A 20,773-nucleotide genomic window follows, 5' to 3' on the forward strand; every position below is an offset into this window, starting at 1 on the left:
TTTCCCAAATTCTTTCAAAAAAGTGATAAATTACTAAATATTTCACAAACGTTAGTATATTGCTAAATATTAGGCCAAACAATAGTATATGACCATTTTGGGCCAGTAAAGAGATTAAAAAAAAAAAAAAAAAAAAAAAGGTGAGAAACAATTTTTTTAATAAAATAGTATTTTATCCAAAGAATGAAAAAGGAAAAAAGAAAAATAGCGCCCAATCAAAATCAAAGGTTGAGCTAAGCACTTCTGACTTCTCTATGCATGTAACCCTATCACTCCCCTTCCCTACTCCATGACTCTCTCCCTCTTTGCTCTGTTCTGCAATCATCAAATACTCACCACGCAAACCCTATAAACCCAAAGTTCGATCGTTAGGGTTTAAATCAACCCCATCGAAATTCTCATATTCTTAATTTTTTCAACTTCAAAATTGTGATAAAGAAATAGAAGAAATGGATTTGGACGAAGACGATTTCGTGTTCTTCGGAACACCGATAGAGCGCGAGGAAGAGATCACAAGCCGAAAGAAGAAAGCCGTGGCCGAAGCCTCCGGTCAACTCCGAACCCTCCCTGTTTGGAAACAAGAGGTACTAACTCCTTTTTTTTGGTCCTTCCTCTTTGTTTGGTTCCTAGGAAAGTGAGAAGAAACCAATTTATTTTCCATTTGAATATGAAAAACTGTTTACCTCTTGAAAATATGGAAGAAAAATTTGATGAATTGCTTAAAAAGAGTTTTTTGAGATTCAGCTATAAGTGATTTTAGTGATTTTCATGGGTAACACTGAAATGTGTTGTGAATTGGATTGAGTTCTATTTTGCATGGTGTAATTATGCTCAGTTTATAAGTAGTGGGTTAGGCTTGTTTTTGATGGTGCAGAATCATGATGTTCTTGCATTGTTTTGATTTCTTATAGAATTAGGATTGCTTATTTGTGTTTTTACATAGTATTAGAGGCAAAATCTGATTTCTCAAAAGGGAGCAATTTAGAAGAAAAAATGCAACAATCCTCACTGTTAATCAAACTTGTACGGGCAATTGATACCACCCACCAGAACCGGTTACCGGGTAATCCAGGGGCTTTTCACCCCTGTCGGGCTAAGCAGTTTATCCTCATGCCCAGGAGGTTCTGCCTACTTCTATATAAAATGCAATGCTGAATAATCAAACTCTTGTAGGACCTTGAATCAAGCGTTGGATTTTGAATTGCATATACTTGGTCATATAGAATCTAAATCTAATTCGAAGGTTATTACATTGCTTTAAATAGTAGTAAAAAGATTATCCAAATGGTTCTTGTTATGATTTTACAACAAATGGAGGTGACGCGGCTTTACTAATGCTGGCCCACTATTATCTTGATTTGTTTTAATATTTAGGTTACAGATGAAGAAGGGAGGAGAAGATTTCATGGAGCATTTACTGGAGGTTTTTCTGCTGGTTATTATAATACTGTGGGATCGAAAGAGGGTATATTTTTACCTTCTGAATAAGGACAGTCATTTTTTTCTTCTTCTTAACTTTGAGACTCTGAGTATTAGTTAACATCTGAACTGTGTGAAACAAATGTGCAGGGTGGGCTCCACAGAAGTTTGTATCATCCCGTAAGAATAGAGCTGAAGTCAAGCAACAAAGCATTTTGAACTTTTTAGATGAAGATGAGAGAGCTGTATGTTTCATTTTGGATTTGTCAAGATAAATTTTTATTTATTTATTTTGCATAGTAATGTTTCAATTAGGCTTTGTTTGATAGGGAGGATAGAGACGTGAGAGAGAGAAAATGTAAGGAGTATGGAAAAAAAATGAAGGAATAGATATACACACACACACATACATGTCTTCATTATAGAGTTTGGTACGAGGGATAGAAAAGTGGAGAGAAAAAAAGCATTTTGTATTGAATCGATTTTAGTATACTATAGGAATAAGATTTTCAAATCACTACCTATAAGAAAAAAGATTGTCAAATCACCTATGTAAGAAATTTTCTCTTCTATTTTCTTCCCATTTTGGGGAGATTAAAAATGATGGGCCTGGATAGAAAATAATCATCCCTCATTTTTTCCTTCTTTCTGCTTTTCTACTCTATCAAACAAGAGAAAATATCAATCCATCTTTTGAACTGCCAGTTTGATCATAAAATGGCTCTTCCTTTTTGTACATGAAGATAGGTATCCCATGTTCTATTTGTTCCTTTTTTTTTGGGGGGGGGGGGATTAGTAGATATATTCTAATTTTTGCATAACTAAGTTCATCTTATAAACAAAGAAGAAGAAGAAGAAGAAGAAGAAGAAATGGTTGACGACTGAAACCCACCCCCTCCACCCCCCCCCCCCCCCGGCGGCCCCCTCCCTACCAAAAAAAAAAAAAAGAGGCATGATTCTAAAAACTGGATTTTTATTTTTTTTATTTTTTATTTTTATGTAGCTCTACTAGCATCTCTTCGTGTTTCCAATGGAGATGTTTAGGGTTCAAATTTTCCCATCCCCAACTATTGAATTATCAAAAAGAATGTTAAGAGGAAAAATGACTATAAAAGTTTGAGTTCAAGTTACCAATGAGTCTTGCTCAAATTGCATCTCCTTCCCTTGTAAGTGTAATGTGGATGGTGAGATCATGGATTCAAGATCCCTGTGTATAACTTACCAATAAAAAAAAGTTTGGGTTTAAATTGTAGCATATACAAATTATACACACACGCACACACACAGACATATGTATGTATGGATAAATAATGAACATGTATTGAATGAGTGCAAAAGCCAAAAAGGGCGTGTTAATGTAGTATGCATGAGAAAAAAAAGTTCGTTACCCTAGTATACTCAAGGCATACGCAAGAAAACAAAAGTATACTTACTTCTAAAGTTTCATAACTCAGCAAAATCCAACATAGATGAAAAAGAACAAATTGCAGCTATCCCTTTGTACAATTTTTTATTTTTGTATGTAATAATTTTTGGTTGTTGATTTGTTAACAAATGTGTATGTATTGTCAGTGTGAGACATGGCACAAACATTGAGTTGGCCTATGTAACGTTGTTGCATATCAATTTTCTAAGGTTTGGAACTTGCTAATGATGTACTAAACAATTTTTTTCATTTAGGTTGATTATAACGAACTGGTTGGTTCAATGACCAGTTTGACTCATGGTTGATCTTCAAATGGTTGGTCCTATGGTTCAATTCAGTTTTTAATTAAAAATGGTTAATAAGGTATAACCATACCAGAGTTGGGGCTGGTTCATGAATGACCAGTTCAGCCACTGGTCCTTTTTAAAACAGCGATTTGATGATTGGTGCTCATTTTTCTTATTCTCCTGTGGTATCTGTGTGTTGTGAATAGAGCACTTTCATTGACACATTGAAAGACTTAAATTTATAATTGATGATATGCAATCCATGGTTAGACACATCTAATTAGCAATTCTTTTACAGTGAATGTGGTCATAGCATTCAGGAAGTTAATTTGTTGAGACTATGGATTTATTATAAGACTCAGAATCACTTATAAAAAAAAAAATAATAATAAAAGACTGAAAGCTTTTTAACTCACATTGTTTTCACATTTTAGGATTTGGAAGGTCAATCTTTGGGGACATCAATGCAGTTTGATACATTTGGATTTACAGCGGGAGAACTTGCTCGTAAACAAGCTGAGAAGGAACAACAGCAAAGGTTAGATGTTAATTATATGTTTTTGGTGATAATTCATATCATGGAATCAAATTTTCAATTGATGCTTATCTATTTGTTAATCATGTTGACTTGCAAGAGTTTGAAACTTGTGATACCAGGGGTTAAGATAAATTCTGATGGGACTTGTAATTTTGAATATGTATGACCAATAAATAAAACCTTTGTTAGTTGGATAAAACTAATTACACATAATGTGCTACATTGTTTTATAATATAGATGATCTAGTTAGGGTGAAAACATCTTAGGAAAAGTTTTTTTTCTAGAGTGATGATTTTAGCCCTTTTTTCCGTTGGCCGGTAATTACTCATGCACTCATTGGATTTGGAACCCACGACCTCACCCATAATGCTACAGTTAGGAGGAGTGGAGATGCCATTTTGCCCATGGCCTTGTTTGAATGCTTTCGGCTATCAAGTCTTAATCTCATTCTTTAATTGTGAGTTTAAAGTCTAAATTAAATTTGTAACTTAGGTGGTGTTGTTACCAGAGGAATGGAATATGTCAAATCAAGTGAGTCAGGTTGTTGTACTAGGTATGCCTTTTCAAGTAATAATAATATCTCCTGTTCACCAATGTTATTGTATTTTACAGACACAATTTGCTCGGCCATCTCATGTATTTCACATGAAAAAAAAACCTCTTGAGCTTGCATGAGCCAAATTGTATTTTTGATGTGGTCCAAGCTCTCTTTTGCCCAAAGCTATCACATAGAAAAGGCATATTTTTATTTTATTTTATTTTTATAGAGTAAACATGATAACTTGTTTATGAGATTATATTTCTTATAAAGTCAATAGGAATTAGCAATTGAGGTGGGTTTAAAATTCCAATATTTTTGTGAAAATAAATAGACTTTTGGAATTCTAAAATCTTATTAGGAGTGTTGTTAACAACCAGAACTTGTTTTTTTGAAGTAATAAAACTTCATTGAAAAATATAGAAATCATACTAAGGAACCAAAGCACACAGGCAGTGTGCTAAGGAAACAGCTAAACATAAAAAGCTATGGTGCATGGAAAGTACAACTATCAAGCAAATCGCCAGAGAGTTAAAAGTAATGTCTTTAACTCTTGTGTCATGTCCTTGGTGTTTTAATATCTTACTATTCCTTCTCTCTGCTGGGTTGTTGAGAGGGTCTACTGGTATATATTTCTCTTGGAAGAGTACATGGGGTGCTAAGGCGTTTTGGAAGTTTGCTTTCTTCACTTGGACAACTATGTTAGGAAAGATTTCTTTTGATCGGTAAGATAAGAAATTCATTGATAAAGAAAAACAGGACGAGGCCCAAGTACACAAGGGAGTATCCTATAGACACTCTAAAAGAAGAAATAAAACAAAAATTAACCAAGATACAATCTCTCCAAAAAGGCTAAAAGATCAGAATCTAAATCGAAAGAAGGTGAATTACCTTTTCGCCACTCAAATAGCATTCCCATAAGCTTTGACTTAAGTTCAATTATCTAATGTTCTTTGCCTTTGAGTTATGCATATTCCTTTATTTTCAAACAATAAGGAACAGCCCCCCAGATCTTTGATTGCATCTTTTTAGCACATAAGAGGAAAGATTTTAATTGTAAATAATCTTTGGAAAATGATTTTTTATTCTTAATTTTTTTTTTTTTAGTATTGATTGGTGTTGTATGTGCAAAATTAGTAGTCAGTTGATTATCTTATACTCTATTGTTTGGGCCATCTTCTACTCCTTTGTTCGTTGGCAAGAGATTTTTTTGGGGGGGGGGGGGGGGGGGGTTCAATTGTGCATTTCAATAGTTAAGGGGGCAAAGTGTAAAATGGGGTATAATTTTGGGTGGAAAAGTGTAATTTCCCCTTTATTTTTTAGTCTTTGAGATCTTTGTATGATTGGTTTTTATTTATTTTAGTTTTAAAATTTTTGAGAACTTTGTATGATGGGTTGACTGCTTTAGGCAGTATACATTCAGCGCACACACACAAATATATATATATATATATTTATATATATGTATGTATGTATGTATGTATGTTTGTATAATAATTTTTAATTTTTTATTATACTTATTTTTTAATTAAAAATTTTTTGAGACCTGAACTACTGGTTGTATATGAGCTTCCTCCTTTTTATGATAAAGTTACTTTTCTTTATAAAAAGAACTATTTTCTGTTAATTTGCATAAACTCTGGGAAGAAGATTGATAAATCAAAATTTGCTATATTTTTGTGACTGAGAAAACACATTATAGATCTTCACTTCAGAACCAAATGAAATCATTCCAAAAAGAAGTGTACCTTTATGAAGCGTTGCACTCCAATTTTTTTTTTGTTCCCATGCTCCGGTGAACACATATAAATAGTAAACATGATGATAAATGATTTAGTAAATGGACTTTTTTTTCTTTTCCTTTAGTTGTCTTTTGAAAGTTCCAAGTAATTGTTATATATTTCTTGATGCATGTTTATTTCATGAAGACAGCTTCGTGAAAGGTTTTTCTGGTTTGTTTATATTATGTTTGTCATGTATTGCAGGCCATCAGCGATTCCTGGACCTATCCCTGACGAATTAGTTCTTCCAGCCACAGAGTCTATTGGTTTGTTTCAGTTAATGTGGAATAATGTGTGCTAATGGTGTTTTTGATACAAATCCTGTATCTTATAGTTTGCTTTTTTTGATTAGGTGTAAAATTGCTGCTGAAGATGGGATGGCGACATGGTCACTCTATTAAGGATTCACGCCCTAATTCACTATATGGTATTTATTTCAAGATTTATTTAATTATTACTTTTTTATTCATTTCATCTGATGTTAGGCTTCCTTCGTAGCATGTGTCTTGATTCCTATATTTCTGCTTGAGCCTGGGGCTTAGAAATTAGAAATTAATATGTGGGTTGACGTACATACAGCCTGCCTTTATGTGTCTTACAGAATTCAGTTAGTATACTGCCTGTTTCGTTTGCTTTGCTGTTATTGGCTGAACGTTCATGCATAACAGATGCCAAGTAGACATTGATTCAGTTTTTTCTAAATTACAATGTGTTGATCATGGGAAATAACATCTGATTCTGCTTCTATTTTGTTGATTGCAATTTTTCCTAGTTTAAGTAGATTTCGGCACAAATGTATCTCACTCCATGTCTTTGTTATTTACTTATAGATGCTCGTAGAGAAGCTCGTAAGGCTTTCTTGGCATTTTCTTCTGATGATGCAAAAGCACAGCTAGCTGAGTCTGAGTCTGTTCAGGGCAACCTTGAAAGTATTACTGAGCAGCCTACTAATGATGATGTCCAGTCTTATCAAAGTACACCTGTGAGAAATCTTCCCACGGTCTTTTTAGTTCTTGATTCTACCTTTGAACCCTTATAAGTTATATAGATCAAATTGGATGATGTGTGATGGGTAACTCTTTTTGATTTTTTTTCTTCTCCATAAATTATGCCATAGATTTGCTCAAACTTATGTCCATTTATTGTTTTATTTTTGGTATGATTTAAAAAAAAAAAAAATTTGTGGGTTGACTTTCCAACACTATTAAGTTTTTGGAGCCCCAAAGAGGTTCTGCTGCATGCGTTTAGAATTATTTCCTGGACCATAGCCCTGCTTTAGTATTCTATGATTGGTTTTTCAATGAATTGCAAGGTCATCCTAGAATAACTGTTTTAGTTAAGAATGTTGTTTATGGTAATTGGATTGTGATTATCTGGACTGACTAATAACTTTGTATTACCTTTTCTTTTTAAATTTTAATTCAAAAAACAAACACTAATATTGAAAAATTTAACCATTTTTCACCTGGAGATAACATTTGATGACTTTGGTTTCAATTTATTTTGCTCAAGATTTTTTAATTTTCCATGTATATCTTGGCAAATGATTACATCAAAGGTTTAGTATCATGTTCTGTTGCAATGCCATGGTTAATAATGTCTGTGCTAATTAACATAGACTGATATGCATTGAAATTCCATTACCTTCTGGAGAGTCAGAGACTTGATATGATTACTTTTCTATTTGCTGTCATTTGGATTAATAATTTTCTCCTTGTGTATTTTAAAATAATCATGTTGGAGTTGAACTCTTGGGTATAGAATATATTTCCGTTGTCTCAAACTGTGGTGGTATCAACTATCATGTATAAGAGCTTTGGGTTTTGGGCTGAGAGGTGGGGGTGCATATTTCTTTACTTTATATTTAAGAGTTGGGAAACAGTTGTCTTAATTATATTCTTGTTATCTGCAGAAAAAAATCTCATTCTTTTTTCCAATTTGTCTATGTCTGATCTGTTTTTTGACAATGCCCTGCTGGCTCGGCAGCTAACATCTGTTTATGTTGTCTTGTGCCACTTAGCTGGGTTCAATTCTCAGCCAGAACTTGAATATATTTACCTGATTTTCCAGGCAGAAAGTAAAAAATTATGTTATAATTAACAATCATTGGTTTTATCATCATTGTTGTTTAGTTTATGGATTCATTAGCTATTATCAGTTCTAAATGGATCCTCAAAAAATTCCCTCTCAGTGGCAGTAAAAAATGTCTCTGACAACTTTTTCTTACTTCAGGTTTATGTGCGCAATCCAAAGCAGGACTTGTATGGTTTAGGTTTTGATCCTTATAAGCATGCTCCCGAGTTTAGGGGTATGTAATTTCTTAAAACATATTAGGTTGCTGCCAACTCTTTGATAGCTGCAGTGCAACTGTATCTTCACTGCTTTTCAGTTTTTTTTTTTTTATTTTTTATTTTTTATTTCTGTTTCTCTTTTTAATTGATTTTTCGTATAATGTACTCAGAAAAGAAAAGATCACGCATGTCTGGGAAAAGGGAGACGGGAAATAGAAAAGCGTACTCAACGAAAGATAACCTTTTTGGTTTCAAGTGTAAGATCTATCATCTGATTAATTGGTTAAACATGTCCTTGTTGGCTATGGTACTTACAGCTGTGTCTGTCTTTGATTCTTCTGTTTTGCTTTCATGGATTTCTTGTTTTGACGTTTATTTGACCTATTAAATTGAATTCATCAGCAGGAAATGTTGCTCCTGGTTTTGGCATTGGAGCACTTGAAGAATTTGATGCTGAAGATGAGGATGTCTATGCTGCTGGTTAGTTTTTCTTTGCTTTTAGATTAGCTTTATAAATTGTTTGTTTAGCTAATAGTCACTCAGTTTTACAGAGGTTTATGCAATGTTTTGAAACCTGTACCTGACCCGTTGATCCAACATATCAGAATGTCAATCCGTCTTAGTTTTGAACTGGGTAGCCCTATAAGTAATAATCAGAATGTTCTTTGTTATAATCTGCATGAATCAACTGTTGGACAAGGAAACTGCAGTACCATTGACCTTTCTCTTGATCAGGCCAATTTGCATTTCAATTTTGAAAAACTTCAAAATGAGTTGCATGGAGATCTGAAACTGTATTCTGAAGTCAAAATTTGAGGTCAAAGTGACCTGGCTACTTTTATTGCGAAGCTCTTTTTTAGTGGGGCATGTGGGTACGAAAAGGTTGTTTTAGAGTCCGATTGGAAAACAGTAATTAGTAAACTTTCTAAACCCCATACCTGTCTGACCCAAATAGAGGAAGTACTGAAAACTGAAAACTTGTTGAGGTTAGGATTGGACATGAAAATTTCTCACATTCATTGAGAAGGAAACCATTTTGCTGATTGGTTGGCTGGAAATCATGATAATTTTCCACTAGGGATCACTAATTTTTCTTTCCCTCCTAATGGGCTGATTGGACATGCAATATTTCTCACATTCTCTGCCCTGTGTTTGTCTCATGTTTGTTGGGCTTAGCACAGCTGCTGTATCCGCTTTGGCCATTTTGCATTCTTTTTTCTTATGTACACAATAATAGAAATATTCTATGATGTCACCAATAAGCTCTAAGAAGTACAGATACTTCATTTACTGGCTGTGTCATGTTATGATTTTTCAAAAATTGCTCATGTTGCAGTGTCATACCCGTACTTGTACTAGTACCCGTGACTGTGTCCATGCTTCCTCAGTGCTATCTTTCCCTGTCATAATTAAGATAATCTCTTCTCGCTTTTAATGTTTCTGCTCATTTCATTGGGACTTGTCTCCAAATTAGGAATTTTTACCAGTTACAAAAGAGAAAAAGGTTTTAACTTTCATGTTTTATATGCGATAATATTTCACATAAGATAATTGTGTAATGTTGTATGGTATCTGATGTTGTTGATCAATCAGGTTTTGAAGTATTGCTCAGGATGCTGGCTGCTTTGTTTATTTATTTACTTTTTTTTTGTTGCTTTCTTTTTCCTTTTGAAATTTTATTATTATTATTATTTTCCAAAATTAGGAAAAGTGCTGCTTCTGAAAGTTGCCTGTCTGTGATGGGGCAAACAGTTCTTCTAGTTACATGTCCAGTCCTTCATTAATTTCACTTTTAGATTATACTAATGCACACAATCTAGTTTATCTGACTAAGAAATTTGCTTTTCAGGTTTTGACTTTGTGGATACTTATGTTCAAGAAGTTGAAGAGCCATCAAGGTTGATGACAGACAGTAAACCAAAGTTGCTTGCAAAGGAAACAGGTGTTCTGCCTGGCTTTAGAGTTGCATCAAATTCTGACTACCAGTTGGAACGGTAGTAGTAGTAGTTGTTTTTCTCTTCTTATTATTTTAATTTCATTATTTGTGGATTGATAGAATCTCAAGTCCCACAAATTTCTGATAATAACAGGTTAATTCTGGACCTTGAAATGGCCATGAAAGAGAGCCCATTGGCAAAAACTGTAGTGTTATAATGTATACAACTGGATAGAATGTCTTTCATTAGTAATAAATATCTGAAGTGTTATTATTTATTCTTAGTTTGTGGTGATTTTTAATTTAAACGTGATATTCTCTTTTCAAAAAAATGTAGTTACTTTCACACATTTCTCTTTGTTTATCCCTTCCTCCAGGATTGTAACTGAGTCATTTTGAAAAATTCTTCAGGTTTGATCCTCCTGTGATTCCAAAAGATTTTGTACCCTGCCACAAATTTCCTGGTCCTCTTGAGACAAACTACAGGCTTGCTGATTCTCCTCCACCAGAGGTCCCTCCTCCAGAGGATAATAATCTGAAACTCTTAATTGAAGGGGTTGCAACTTTAGTAGCTCGATGTGGTAAATTATATGAGGATCTCTCCAAAGAAAAGAATCAGTCGAATCCATTATTTAATTTTCTTACTGGAGGAAATGGCCATGATTATTATGCAAGGAAGCTGTGGGAGGAGCGACAGAAGCGTACCGATCAAAGCAGGCAGCAAGTGGATGTGAAGCTGTCTTCAAGTATGCGGAAGATGACAGCAGAGAGCCGTGGTAAAATCTTAGGGGAAAGGCCTTTGGAAAGAAGCATTAAAGATTTGAGTTCATCTGTTGCTTCTGCAGAAGGCATTCAACTCCAATTCAATCTTTCAGATACATTTACTGAACCTGCATCATCTGTGAGTTGCATCTTCCTTTTTATTCAACTCCAATTCATATTGGATATCTTCCCCTTTTTTCATTTTTTTAGACCACTGCCTTATAATGGACTTTAGAGTGGAGAGTGCTGATTTTTTCCTTTCCTAACACTGGAATTTAGAGTGGGTTGCATGAAGCTGTGAAGCCTTTCAAAGATGATCCTGCAAAGCAAGAAAGATTTGAGCGGTTTCTCAAGGAAAAGTACCAAGGAGGGCTTCGCTCTACAGATTCTAGTGGATCTAGTAATATGTCTGAAGCATCACGTGCTCGTGAGAGATTAGACTTTGAGGCCGCAGCTGAAGCAATACAGAAAGGACAGTGGGGTAAAGAAAGCAAGCACTTTTCAGCAACTGGAGGAATGCAGTTCACTTCTGGCGGAGTAGAGGTATGTTTCAGGTTGTAAAATATTAGATTTATTTTATTTTATTTATTTAAAATTTTTTAGTGTCTGATTCAATTTTTCATTGGAAACAGCAAGCTAAAGGTACTGAAGCTGAAGATCTGATTACGAAGAAAATGTTTCCGAAACGAGAAGAATTTCAATGGCGTCCTGCACCTGTCCTGTGCAAGCGCTTTGATCTCATTGATCCTTATATGGGGAAGGTAGTTTATTCTGTTTTCCTCCCTACAGTTCTGTTTCCTGATCTGCCTTATTCAAAGCTTTTCTTTTTACTCCCCAAACCCTGCCCCCTCCCTTTTTTTTTTTTTTTCTTTTTTCTTCTGGAACACCTGTTTCTCCAAAAATCTCCCCTTTCTTTCTGTTTACTGGAAAGATTTATTCTTTTCTGTTTCAGCATGGCTACAACTTTTTCTTTTTTGTCTTATTTATTTATTTATTATAAGTAAGAATAATTTTATTAAAAAAGGACTACTTCATGCATAAAAGGCACAAAGAAGCCAAAATAACATTGCAGAGCTGCTATATTATTTTGGTCTATTTAGATTTCTTGTTCAGCTATATTGGGAGGCATTATTTTTCTTTCTAGATAAGTTGGATTCTTGCAGGGGGTGGCACAGGAATATGGATAAGTTTCCTAACTAAATTGAGTTTTTTTCTTCCTCAGCCCCCCTGCCTTTCTTCTCTTTTTCCCCAGCTATTGTAGTTTTGTTTTTGTTGGTTCTCTCTCTCTCTCTCTCTCTCTCTCTCGCTTGTATAGAGGGGGGCTTGTGATTCACTAAATTCAAATTTCTCTTTGGGATATTCATTCTTGTTTCACTTTTTGAATGGAAGTTCCATATGAGAGTACATACCACGTTTCCTCGTCACTGAAGGGGCATTATTGCCACTGTCATAAGTTTTGCTTCTCTGAATATTACATCAACTCAACATACTTTTTCCATTTGCAGCCAGCACCAGCTCCACGGATGAGGAGCAAGATTGATACTCTTATTTTTACATCAGATTCGGCCAAAGAAACAAAAGTGGAAGAGACTATAATTGCAAATAGAGACTTCTCCATGCTTCAATCTGATGTTCAAGGAATAAGCCAAGATGTGGCTAACAAGGAAAATGAAGTTGAGGTAGAAGTCGAAAATGTTGAGAGGCCAGTTGACCTGTACAAGGTACTTTTAGTTCTGTCTTATTGTACTTGTTATTTAATTTTTAAAGTATTTTGGGCAACCCATTTAAAAAATATGGCCTGTTTATTACTTGATGTTATATAAGTTTGCTTAAAATCTTTCTCCAACTAAATTTTCTGTTGATTTGGTGAAAACTATTTTAATGTAACAGACTGTTGGATTACAATCTCTCTCCAACTAATTTTTCTGTTGATTTGGTGAGAACTTTTATAACATAACAAAATTTTTATAAAAAGCAATTTAAATCCAAGCACTAGAAGTTATAGAGGAGTTTTATAGATTACCCATTTCAATTTGCCATTTTTACAAGTCTTATAATAGTGAATAGTGGAATTTTCTCCCAATTAGAAGTAAAAAGATCAGGGATATCTGGGGATTGTGCTTATTCCTCTTTCTTTCTTCCATCTCTCTGTCAAAATCCCAAAATGTCACATGACAACTAATAACTAAAACTGCAAGAAGACCTTAAGCAACAACAAGAAGACCATTGTTAGTTTTTTTTTTTTTGGCTTTTTTTTTTGGGGGGGGGGGTGTTTGGTGGGGATGTTCTAAACATGGATAATGGCTAATTTAACTTTTTTAGGAAATGACCAAAAGTTGCGACCATCTTACTTGGTTTTTGAGGCAGTTCAGCTTAATTACACCATTGGTGCTTATCAAAGAAATTGGTAATTTATCTGTAATATTTTATTTTAACTGGTTAGCTATGAAAGAGGCTCTAGCCTGAGGCCCTTTATTTGGTTCTTAAATGTTGAGAACATCAGCTTGGATCTGATATTGGATGATTATAATTCTATTAATTTAACTTTTAGCTCAACTTTCTATGGAGATACCCGGTCATACCGGTCATACTTTTCTTTCTTCGTGCACCTATCTATATTATAGTTAGCTTGTAATAGAGTGCATGGATAATGGCTAATTTAACTTTTTTAGGAAATGACCAAAAGTTGCGACCATCTTACTTGGTTTTTGAGGCAGTTCGGCTTAATTACACCATTGGTGCTTATCATCCTCTGCAAGCATTAATTCTAAACATATCAATTCAGCTAAAAAGGGGTGTAAAAAAAAAAGCTTAACTTGTTAGCCAAAGAAATTGGTAATTTATCTGTAATATTTTATTTTAACTGGTTAGCTATGAAAGAGGCTCTAGCCTGAGGCCCTTTATTTGGTTCTTAAATGTTGAGAACATCAGCTTGGATCTGATATTGGATGATTATAATTCTATTAATTTAACTTTTAGCTCAACTTTCTATGGAGATACCCGGTCATACCGGTCATACTTTTCTTTCTTCGTGCACCTATCTACATTATAGTTAGCTTGTAATAGAGTGCATTGTTGCACAATAACTTTGCCAATCTTTCTATGTATCTTTATTAGAGATTGATTGCATGCACCTGATGGTAGTGGGATAAATTTGCTCGATGGATTTGGTTTATGATATTCATTATGATGATATCACATACACTAGGGTCTTTATTATGCAAATTCTGAATTGCTATATCTGTCATACCTGAATTTACACAATTTTACTTGTCTCCATGGACTCGTCAGTTTGGAATGAGCTTCCTTGTCCATCTGTGTGGGTGTGTATTGGGGGTAGGGGGGGAGCGTGTGAATACCTGAATCCTTTACTCCCTTTATCAGTGTTGTTAAAAGCGCACTTAAGCTCAAAGCTCGAAGCCCCAAGGCTCCAGTGCTTTTTGCCTTAAAAGCTAAGCTCATTCAAAGAAGCATGCTTTAAGCGCGCTTTTTTGAGCTTTTTGAAAAAGCTCAAAGCACACTTTTTGGAGCTTTTTTATATTTTTCAAAAAAAAAAAAAAAAAAAACCAAAACTGAATTAAAGCTATAGGATCTTGACATTATTGATATAAACCATTGATTTTGTATATTTTTAGTGTAAATTACTTATCAAATTTTTTTATTTTTTTTGAGTATAACTTGTCCTAAAACCCAACCCACAACCTCCCAGATCTTCTCTATTTTTATTTTTTCTCCTTGAAATAGTAACCCACCTAGCTCCTTGGTACCAATTACCATGTTGCAATGTCATATTCTTAGCTCATTCATGGAAAAAAAAAGTATGATATAATATATGTGGTAATTGTTTACTTACTTTAGTGGTTGATTTTGAACATAGCAAACTAATTCTTCCAGAGTTATAGTCATTAAGTAATTAAATTATTAACTAATATTACTAATTAGTCATAGGGCATTATAGATATAGGAGATTTAAGAAAGGATATTACATGGAAGTACTGATATCTAGCTTATCCAAAAAAATAAAATGACTTGACTTGCAATTTTTGTGCTAAAATTGCAAAAGTAGGGCATATCTAAATGTTATATGAATTATATAAAAAGTTTTATTTCAATTTTTATGATAATTTGATTGTTGCATTTCTCATTAATAATAATTTTTAAATAATTTTTAAAAAATGTGCGCTTCACTTCAATTAGGCGCGCGCTTGCGCTTTGCGCTTAAGTGAGCCCCTTGCTTTTACCAACACTACCCTTTATGGTATGTTTGGAATAGAGGGAGATAGGGGGTAGAGGAGTACCCTTACCCTCTCCTCTCCCTCTATCCACAAGTAGGGTAAAAGGATGACTTCACATTATGTTTCCTGCCAATAGTAGATACACACTTTAATTATTGCAATAGAAATTGCCTTCATTTTTTTTCCCATGGTTGCATGAAAGCACAGCTCTAATTTTAATCCCAATGGATGATTAGACCAAGATAATAAAAATATTTTCTCTTGGTGGGTAGCTCTTGTAGTTCAGCCATGACTAGCTTATCTTCTCTGCTCAAAGTTTAGTCAACTTACAGTCCATAAAAAAAAATTATGGATACAGTCCTTACTTTTAGTACTGCTCACTTTTGACCAGCATGATATTCTGTCCAATGCCAACTTCCAAAGCAACTAGTATATCTTTTGATAAATTCAACATATGTTCATGTTGACCTGAAGATTAGTTCAGTAGGTGTTCAACAATTGTGTTTGTCTCCCTGGTTCTGCTGTCATTCATTATATGACAAATAGCCCATTTCCAGTGTTTCATTTGTTCTTGGGCATATTCCATGTGTACGATATGTGGTTACTTTTTATTTGTAGCAATTCTAACCATCTTCTTTGTGCAGGCTATTTTCTCTGATGATTCAGATGATGAAGGGGAAACCACCAGTCTTAACAAAGTTGAAAATCCAGAAAAAAAGATTGAAGCGGCTACTACAACATTAAACCGTTTAATTGCAGGTGACTTTTTGGAATCCTTGGGTAAAGAACTAGGCTTAGAGGTTCCCCCTGATCTGCCCCAGTCAACAAATATGGCCAAGACCTCTGCTTCACAAAAAGAAGCTGCTAATACCAATGTGGGAGATTCCAATATCCTTCCTGTTAAAAATAACCCTTCTTCCACCGTTTTTAGTGAGACTTTAAATCATGAGGTGCCTCACAACCGGAAGATTGCTATAGAGGGCAGGTCTGAGAAGAATGAAGTCATTCATGGTAAGTTGGCCAAAAGTGTTGGCATATATATGGAAACTGGTTCTACTGAGAATAACCTTGATAAAGTTGATTTAGAAAAGAGGGTCCATGAGGATAGCAAAGCTAAAACACCCTCAAGCCGTCACAAAAATTGGAACAGCAATTCATCATCAGAAGATGAAAGGAGCAGAAAGCAGTCTAGGCGACATCGGCGTAGAAGTGGTGATTCAGATAGTGATTCATCCAGTGATCATCGAGATCGTTACCGTTCTAGGTCAAAAGGGAGAAAGAAAGAATCCTCTCGAGAGAAAAGTGGTAGCAGCAGAAGACACTCAAAACATCATAAGCATAGAAGCAGGGATTCTCCGGGCAGATCTCGATATGATAGTGATAGAGAACATAGAGAAGCTAAGAGAGAGAAACGGAAAAAGAGGGATTGACATGAAGCTTCTGTTTCCTTACATTCAGAATCATACTATCTGTGGAAAAATATCAGATTAGAAATTTGCATAGAAAAAGCAGTAAATTGGAAAGTCATTCTGAATAGAGTTTTGTACAATAGCTTTGAGAGCAGCCTGCCATATCCTGTAGCTAAGTTGATGGGGATGCTTTGTAATATTGCACTGCTTCTGAAGCTTCGCTTTGAAATCAAAATTTTGTTGCTGAATTGAGATACAAGCTTCATAATTATGTTGTCCGAACATTGCATGAAATTTGTTTACACTTTAGTGCGAAGATTGATCTTTTTGAAACACCATTGTACAATTTACCTATCAATAGATTTACTTGCTTCGAGAGGTCACTAATCTACTCAAGTGCCTAATGATGCGTACGTATTACCAAGAAAATTGTTGTTGTAGTGGTGTAATATCATTAACATGTTTATAATAAGAATTTGGTCATCTCTCTCTCTAGCTGCGAGTCATTCCCAATGCTGGTGTACCCCTTCCTCAAGTCTTACACACCGGGTCCAATGATTTTTAGTGGCTGGAAAAATGGGAGAGATGCCTAAAGAGTTTAGGTTTAAGATTCTGGACTGGATTGTTTTTGATGAGCAGCTGCCATTGCAAGATTGCTTTAACGTGGCTCATGAAAATGCACACATTTTTTTTTTCCTAGGCTACAAGTAGTGTCGAGGGGATTGGGCCTGTGGGGAAGAGGCAATCGAGCTACATTTTCAGAATAATGGGTGGAACTAGAAGAGTTCGGAAGTTAGCGAAACTGAAAACTAAGTTGTGAAGTAGATGCAAATATGCTGCACAAGCATAAAGGGATCGCACATACGAAAGTCTTACACTGATGTCAATTTTTTCATTTCCATTTTTCTATCCTCTCATGCATTGAATCTCTGCTGTTCTTTATCTAATGCTCCTTTCCTGTAAGAGGTTTTACTTCCTAATGCCCATCTTAACCTTTCGTTTGTGCTCCATTATTGGTTTTCAAAAACAATGGTTAAATTTAGGGATAATGATAGTGTACCCACAATTGATTTGGGCTTGCTTTATGTTACCAACCCGTTTGTTTTAAAAGTCACTTTACTCATTTGTGAAGCCAGGAATAGAACGCAAAGCGATAAGAGGCCATAGATTTTAGTGGTGAGTTTGAGATTAGCTTAGATGGTGGAGGTGGAGGTGGAGGTTGAGGGTTTCGAGAGTGGTAGGTGTTGGGTTTTTGGAACCTAGTTGTGTTTGATTCGGATTATAACCCGATCCGAAATAATATTGCTACAATTTTTAATAGGAGATATTTTACGGCATAGTCCATGGAAATTTTTTTTTTGCCCGTTTTGTAGCCCATTGTGAATCTTGTACACAAGATAGAAAAATTGTTGTTTTGGAGATTATGACAGAGAAAAATGTACTACCACATCTTGTAATTTTCCCTGTGAATAGTGAAATTTATGCAACTCCGTGGAAGTAGGCAAATTGCCGAACCATGTAAATATTATCTTGTGTGATTGTTTTCTTTAAAGCATATTTTTCTCTATTTTTGCATCTCACGGATTTGAGAATTTCGTATTTATTCCCTTCAGTAGGCTAAGGGTTATGAGAGGGGGAGGTTGAGGAACACACTCACACCATTTTCAGTAGGGCAATAAATGAGCCAAGTTGAATTGAGTGTTAAAAGTTCAAGATTGTTCATTTAATTTTATTTCAAATATGAGCTAAGCTAAATGAGATCACATGTTCAAGCTTGGTTCATTTTATTGTCAAGTTAGTTTAAGCTTGTTCATGAGCTAGTTGATTAACTTGTTTATTTTCCATATAAAAGAATCATTACAACTAAAGTATTTTACCACTTTAAAACTATATAATAATAATTAATAATTAAATGATAGTTAAATTATATTATTTGAGTTATAATGATTTTTGTCTATGAGTTGATGAAAATTAGATTCACCAATTTCTTTTTTGGTTATATATATATTTACAATAAAATAATAATTTTATATCTTATGAACTTTTTTATATGTAAGTATAATCTCAAGTGTATATATATATATTTTAAACAATTATACACAGACATATAATATTATATATACTTCAATCAGCCTTAGACTTGTGAGTTTGTTGATAAGCACAATTTTATGTTTGCACTTGACTTATGAATAATTATAGAGCTTAAACTTGGGCTTGAGTGGCTCATTTGCTAAATGAATAAACTTCAACGATTTTTTTTCTTGAATACAAGGCTGTACGAAAACCACAAATACCAACAAACCAAGGAAAAATGAGCCAACTTGGGCTTGACTTTGGTGATTAAATTTTGGCACAGCTTGCTCGCTGTCATTATTGAACACTGGTGGTTTTGAATCCATCAAGAAAAATGTGATTTCTTTAGTGTGAAATAAATAGAAAATGTGATTTTTAGGTTATTTTGGAATGGGATTGAAATGAGCTGAGTGTTTGTTTCGGATGTTGATCTCTTCTCTCATAGTGAGGGCTTTCTCTTTTGCCATTTTTTTTAATACAAAGTTTCCTTTGTAATTGTTTTTGTAAGGTTCGTTGTATATGGTTGGTAACTTGGTATGTTTGTTGAATCGTTGACACAGTTTTGCAAGAATTGATGTATATTGTGTGTTGTGTTGTCTAAAATTTTAGTGGAATATCTTATTGTTTTTATGACAACTTTTCTATAGTGTTTTTGAGCCAGAACATAAGCAACTTTCACAATTTTATATAAATACCATTTAAAAAAAATTCCTGATTTCTCTGTTTTTTTGTTTTTGTTTTTTTAATGGTAAGCAATGACGCGAGCAACAATTTTATAATTAAAGTAATAAAAGATGGATAAATTAACATATTTTAAACCACGAATAATCAATGAAAATAGTCCAAACTACATGCAAGTGATATATATAAATTCGAGAATATGCAACTTATGGAAATGCTTCCCACCTCATTTCTTTTGTTAGATTGAATATGTAGATCCGATGTTGTCCTTAGTGGCACTAGACAATTGTAAATAGAATATAAAATACTTGAGGAAAGTGATTATTATTATTATTATTATTATTATTATTATTATTAGAGAAATGATATGTCCATAATATTTTTACAACAAATTATGGGTGACAAGTTATTACTGGTTGTTATTGTTGGAGAAAAAAAATAATTTTAGTGATAGGTTCAAATTTGAACAAATAACCATCTATAATTTGTTGTGAAAATATTGTGAGTTTAGCACTTTCCTCATTATTATTATAAATTTATAATTATACCGAGGTTAAGGGGTTGTACTTGTACAATCGGCATCTGGGTAGCCTTTTTGCCGACTGATCCATGTCTTATCCCAAAAAAAAGAAAAGAAAAGAAAAGAAAAGAAAAGCAGCAACAGACTTGGTTTGGTATAATGACATTTTTTTTTTAACAAGCTATTATTATAATAATTCTAGAATTTCCAGTTAGCTCAGTTAAAAACGTCTAATAAAATATTTAGGATTCATACATGATACGATAGAATTGAAAGTTTATCGTATTTATATAAAAAACAAAAACTTGATGGTTTCATATCCATTTCTGATATATGTTTTCTTAGATTATCTTAGTATTAAAAGTTTTAATACTAAGAAAATCTAAGAAAACATATATCAAAAATTTAAAACTGATTGACAAGCATGAAAACTCGAATTAGCGGAGATTCATTTATTGCAATTGAAAATAATGAATTTTTAAGGTAATGTCACTGGGACCGGAGAAATTATGAAGTTCACGTTGTAGACAAGTGATATGATTTATTATTTTACTAAAAGATTCGCATCCGTTTAAAATTGTTGAATTAAAAATTTTTTTAAAACAGAAATTAATTATTGACTCAACAATTTTAAATAAGTGAAAAATTTTTAATGAAATAATAGACACAGAACAAGTGACATGGTCTACCGACGGTATAATTTCCTGGGACGGGGTGGTTATCCTGTCATATTCCAAGCTTTATCGTGAAATAAAAAGAAACACGTGTTCGTAGTTAGCATGCCTGTGTGTTTGAATTTATGTCACATACAAATTAAGTATAAATTACAAGCTACAAACTACAACACATCATTCATTCATTCATTTGCTCCGACTT

The 20,773-nt window shown here is 33.9% G+C and overlaps 1 protein-coding gene across 1 annotated transcript; it reads left to right on the top strand.

Annotated features, from left to right (window-relative positions):
* Positions 1–226: 226 nt before the first annotated feature.
* On the top strand, positions 227–17,006 carry LOC126701390 (G patch domain-containing protein TGH). The gene is made up of 16 exons (XM_050399468.1): positions 227–584; positions 1,375–1,465; positions 1,570–1,664; positions 3,567–3,670; positions 6,195–6,256; positions 6,343–6,417; positions 6,821–6,972; positions 8,223–8,298; positions 8,452–8,538; positions 8,684–8,761; positions 10,131–10,275; positions 10,629–11,118; positions 11,259–11,522; positions 11,612–11,740; positions 12,485–12,700; positions 15,859–17,006. The coding sequence occupies exons 1-16, from the start codon at positions 450–452 to the stop codon at positions 16,642–16,644; spliced, it is 2,985 nt and encodes a 994-aa protein (XP_050255425.1). The 5' UTR covers positions 227–449; the 3' UTR covers positions 16,645–17,006.
* Positions 17,007–20,773: the final 3,767 nt, after the last annotated feature.

Source organism: Quercus robur, chromosome 10 (genome assembly GCF_932294415.1).
Source record: "Quercus robur chromosome 10, dhQueRobu3.1, whole genome shotgun sequence".
NCBI classification, from domain to species: Eukaryota; Viridiplantae; Streptophyta; class Magnoliopsida; order Fagales; family Fagaceae; genus Quercus; species Quercus robur.

What these genes read in the sequence shown, in the direction of transcription:
- LOC126701390 (XM_050399468.1), top strand. Translation starts at nt 450, where the DNA reads ATGGATTTGGACGAAGACGATTTCGTGTTCTTCGGAACACCGATAGAG. An exon ending in TAGATGAAGATGAGAGAGCT is followed by an intron (nt 1,665 to 3,566) that starts GTATGTTTCATT and finishes TTCACATTTTAG; the next exon opens with GATTTGGAAGGTCAATCTTT. An exon ending in GAGAAGGAACAACAGCAAAG is followed by an intron (nt 3,671 to 6,194) that starts GTTAGATGTTAA and finishes CATGTATTGCAG; the next exon opens with GCCATCAGCGATTCCTGGAC.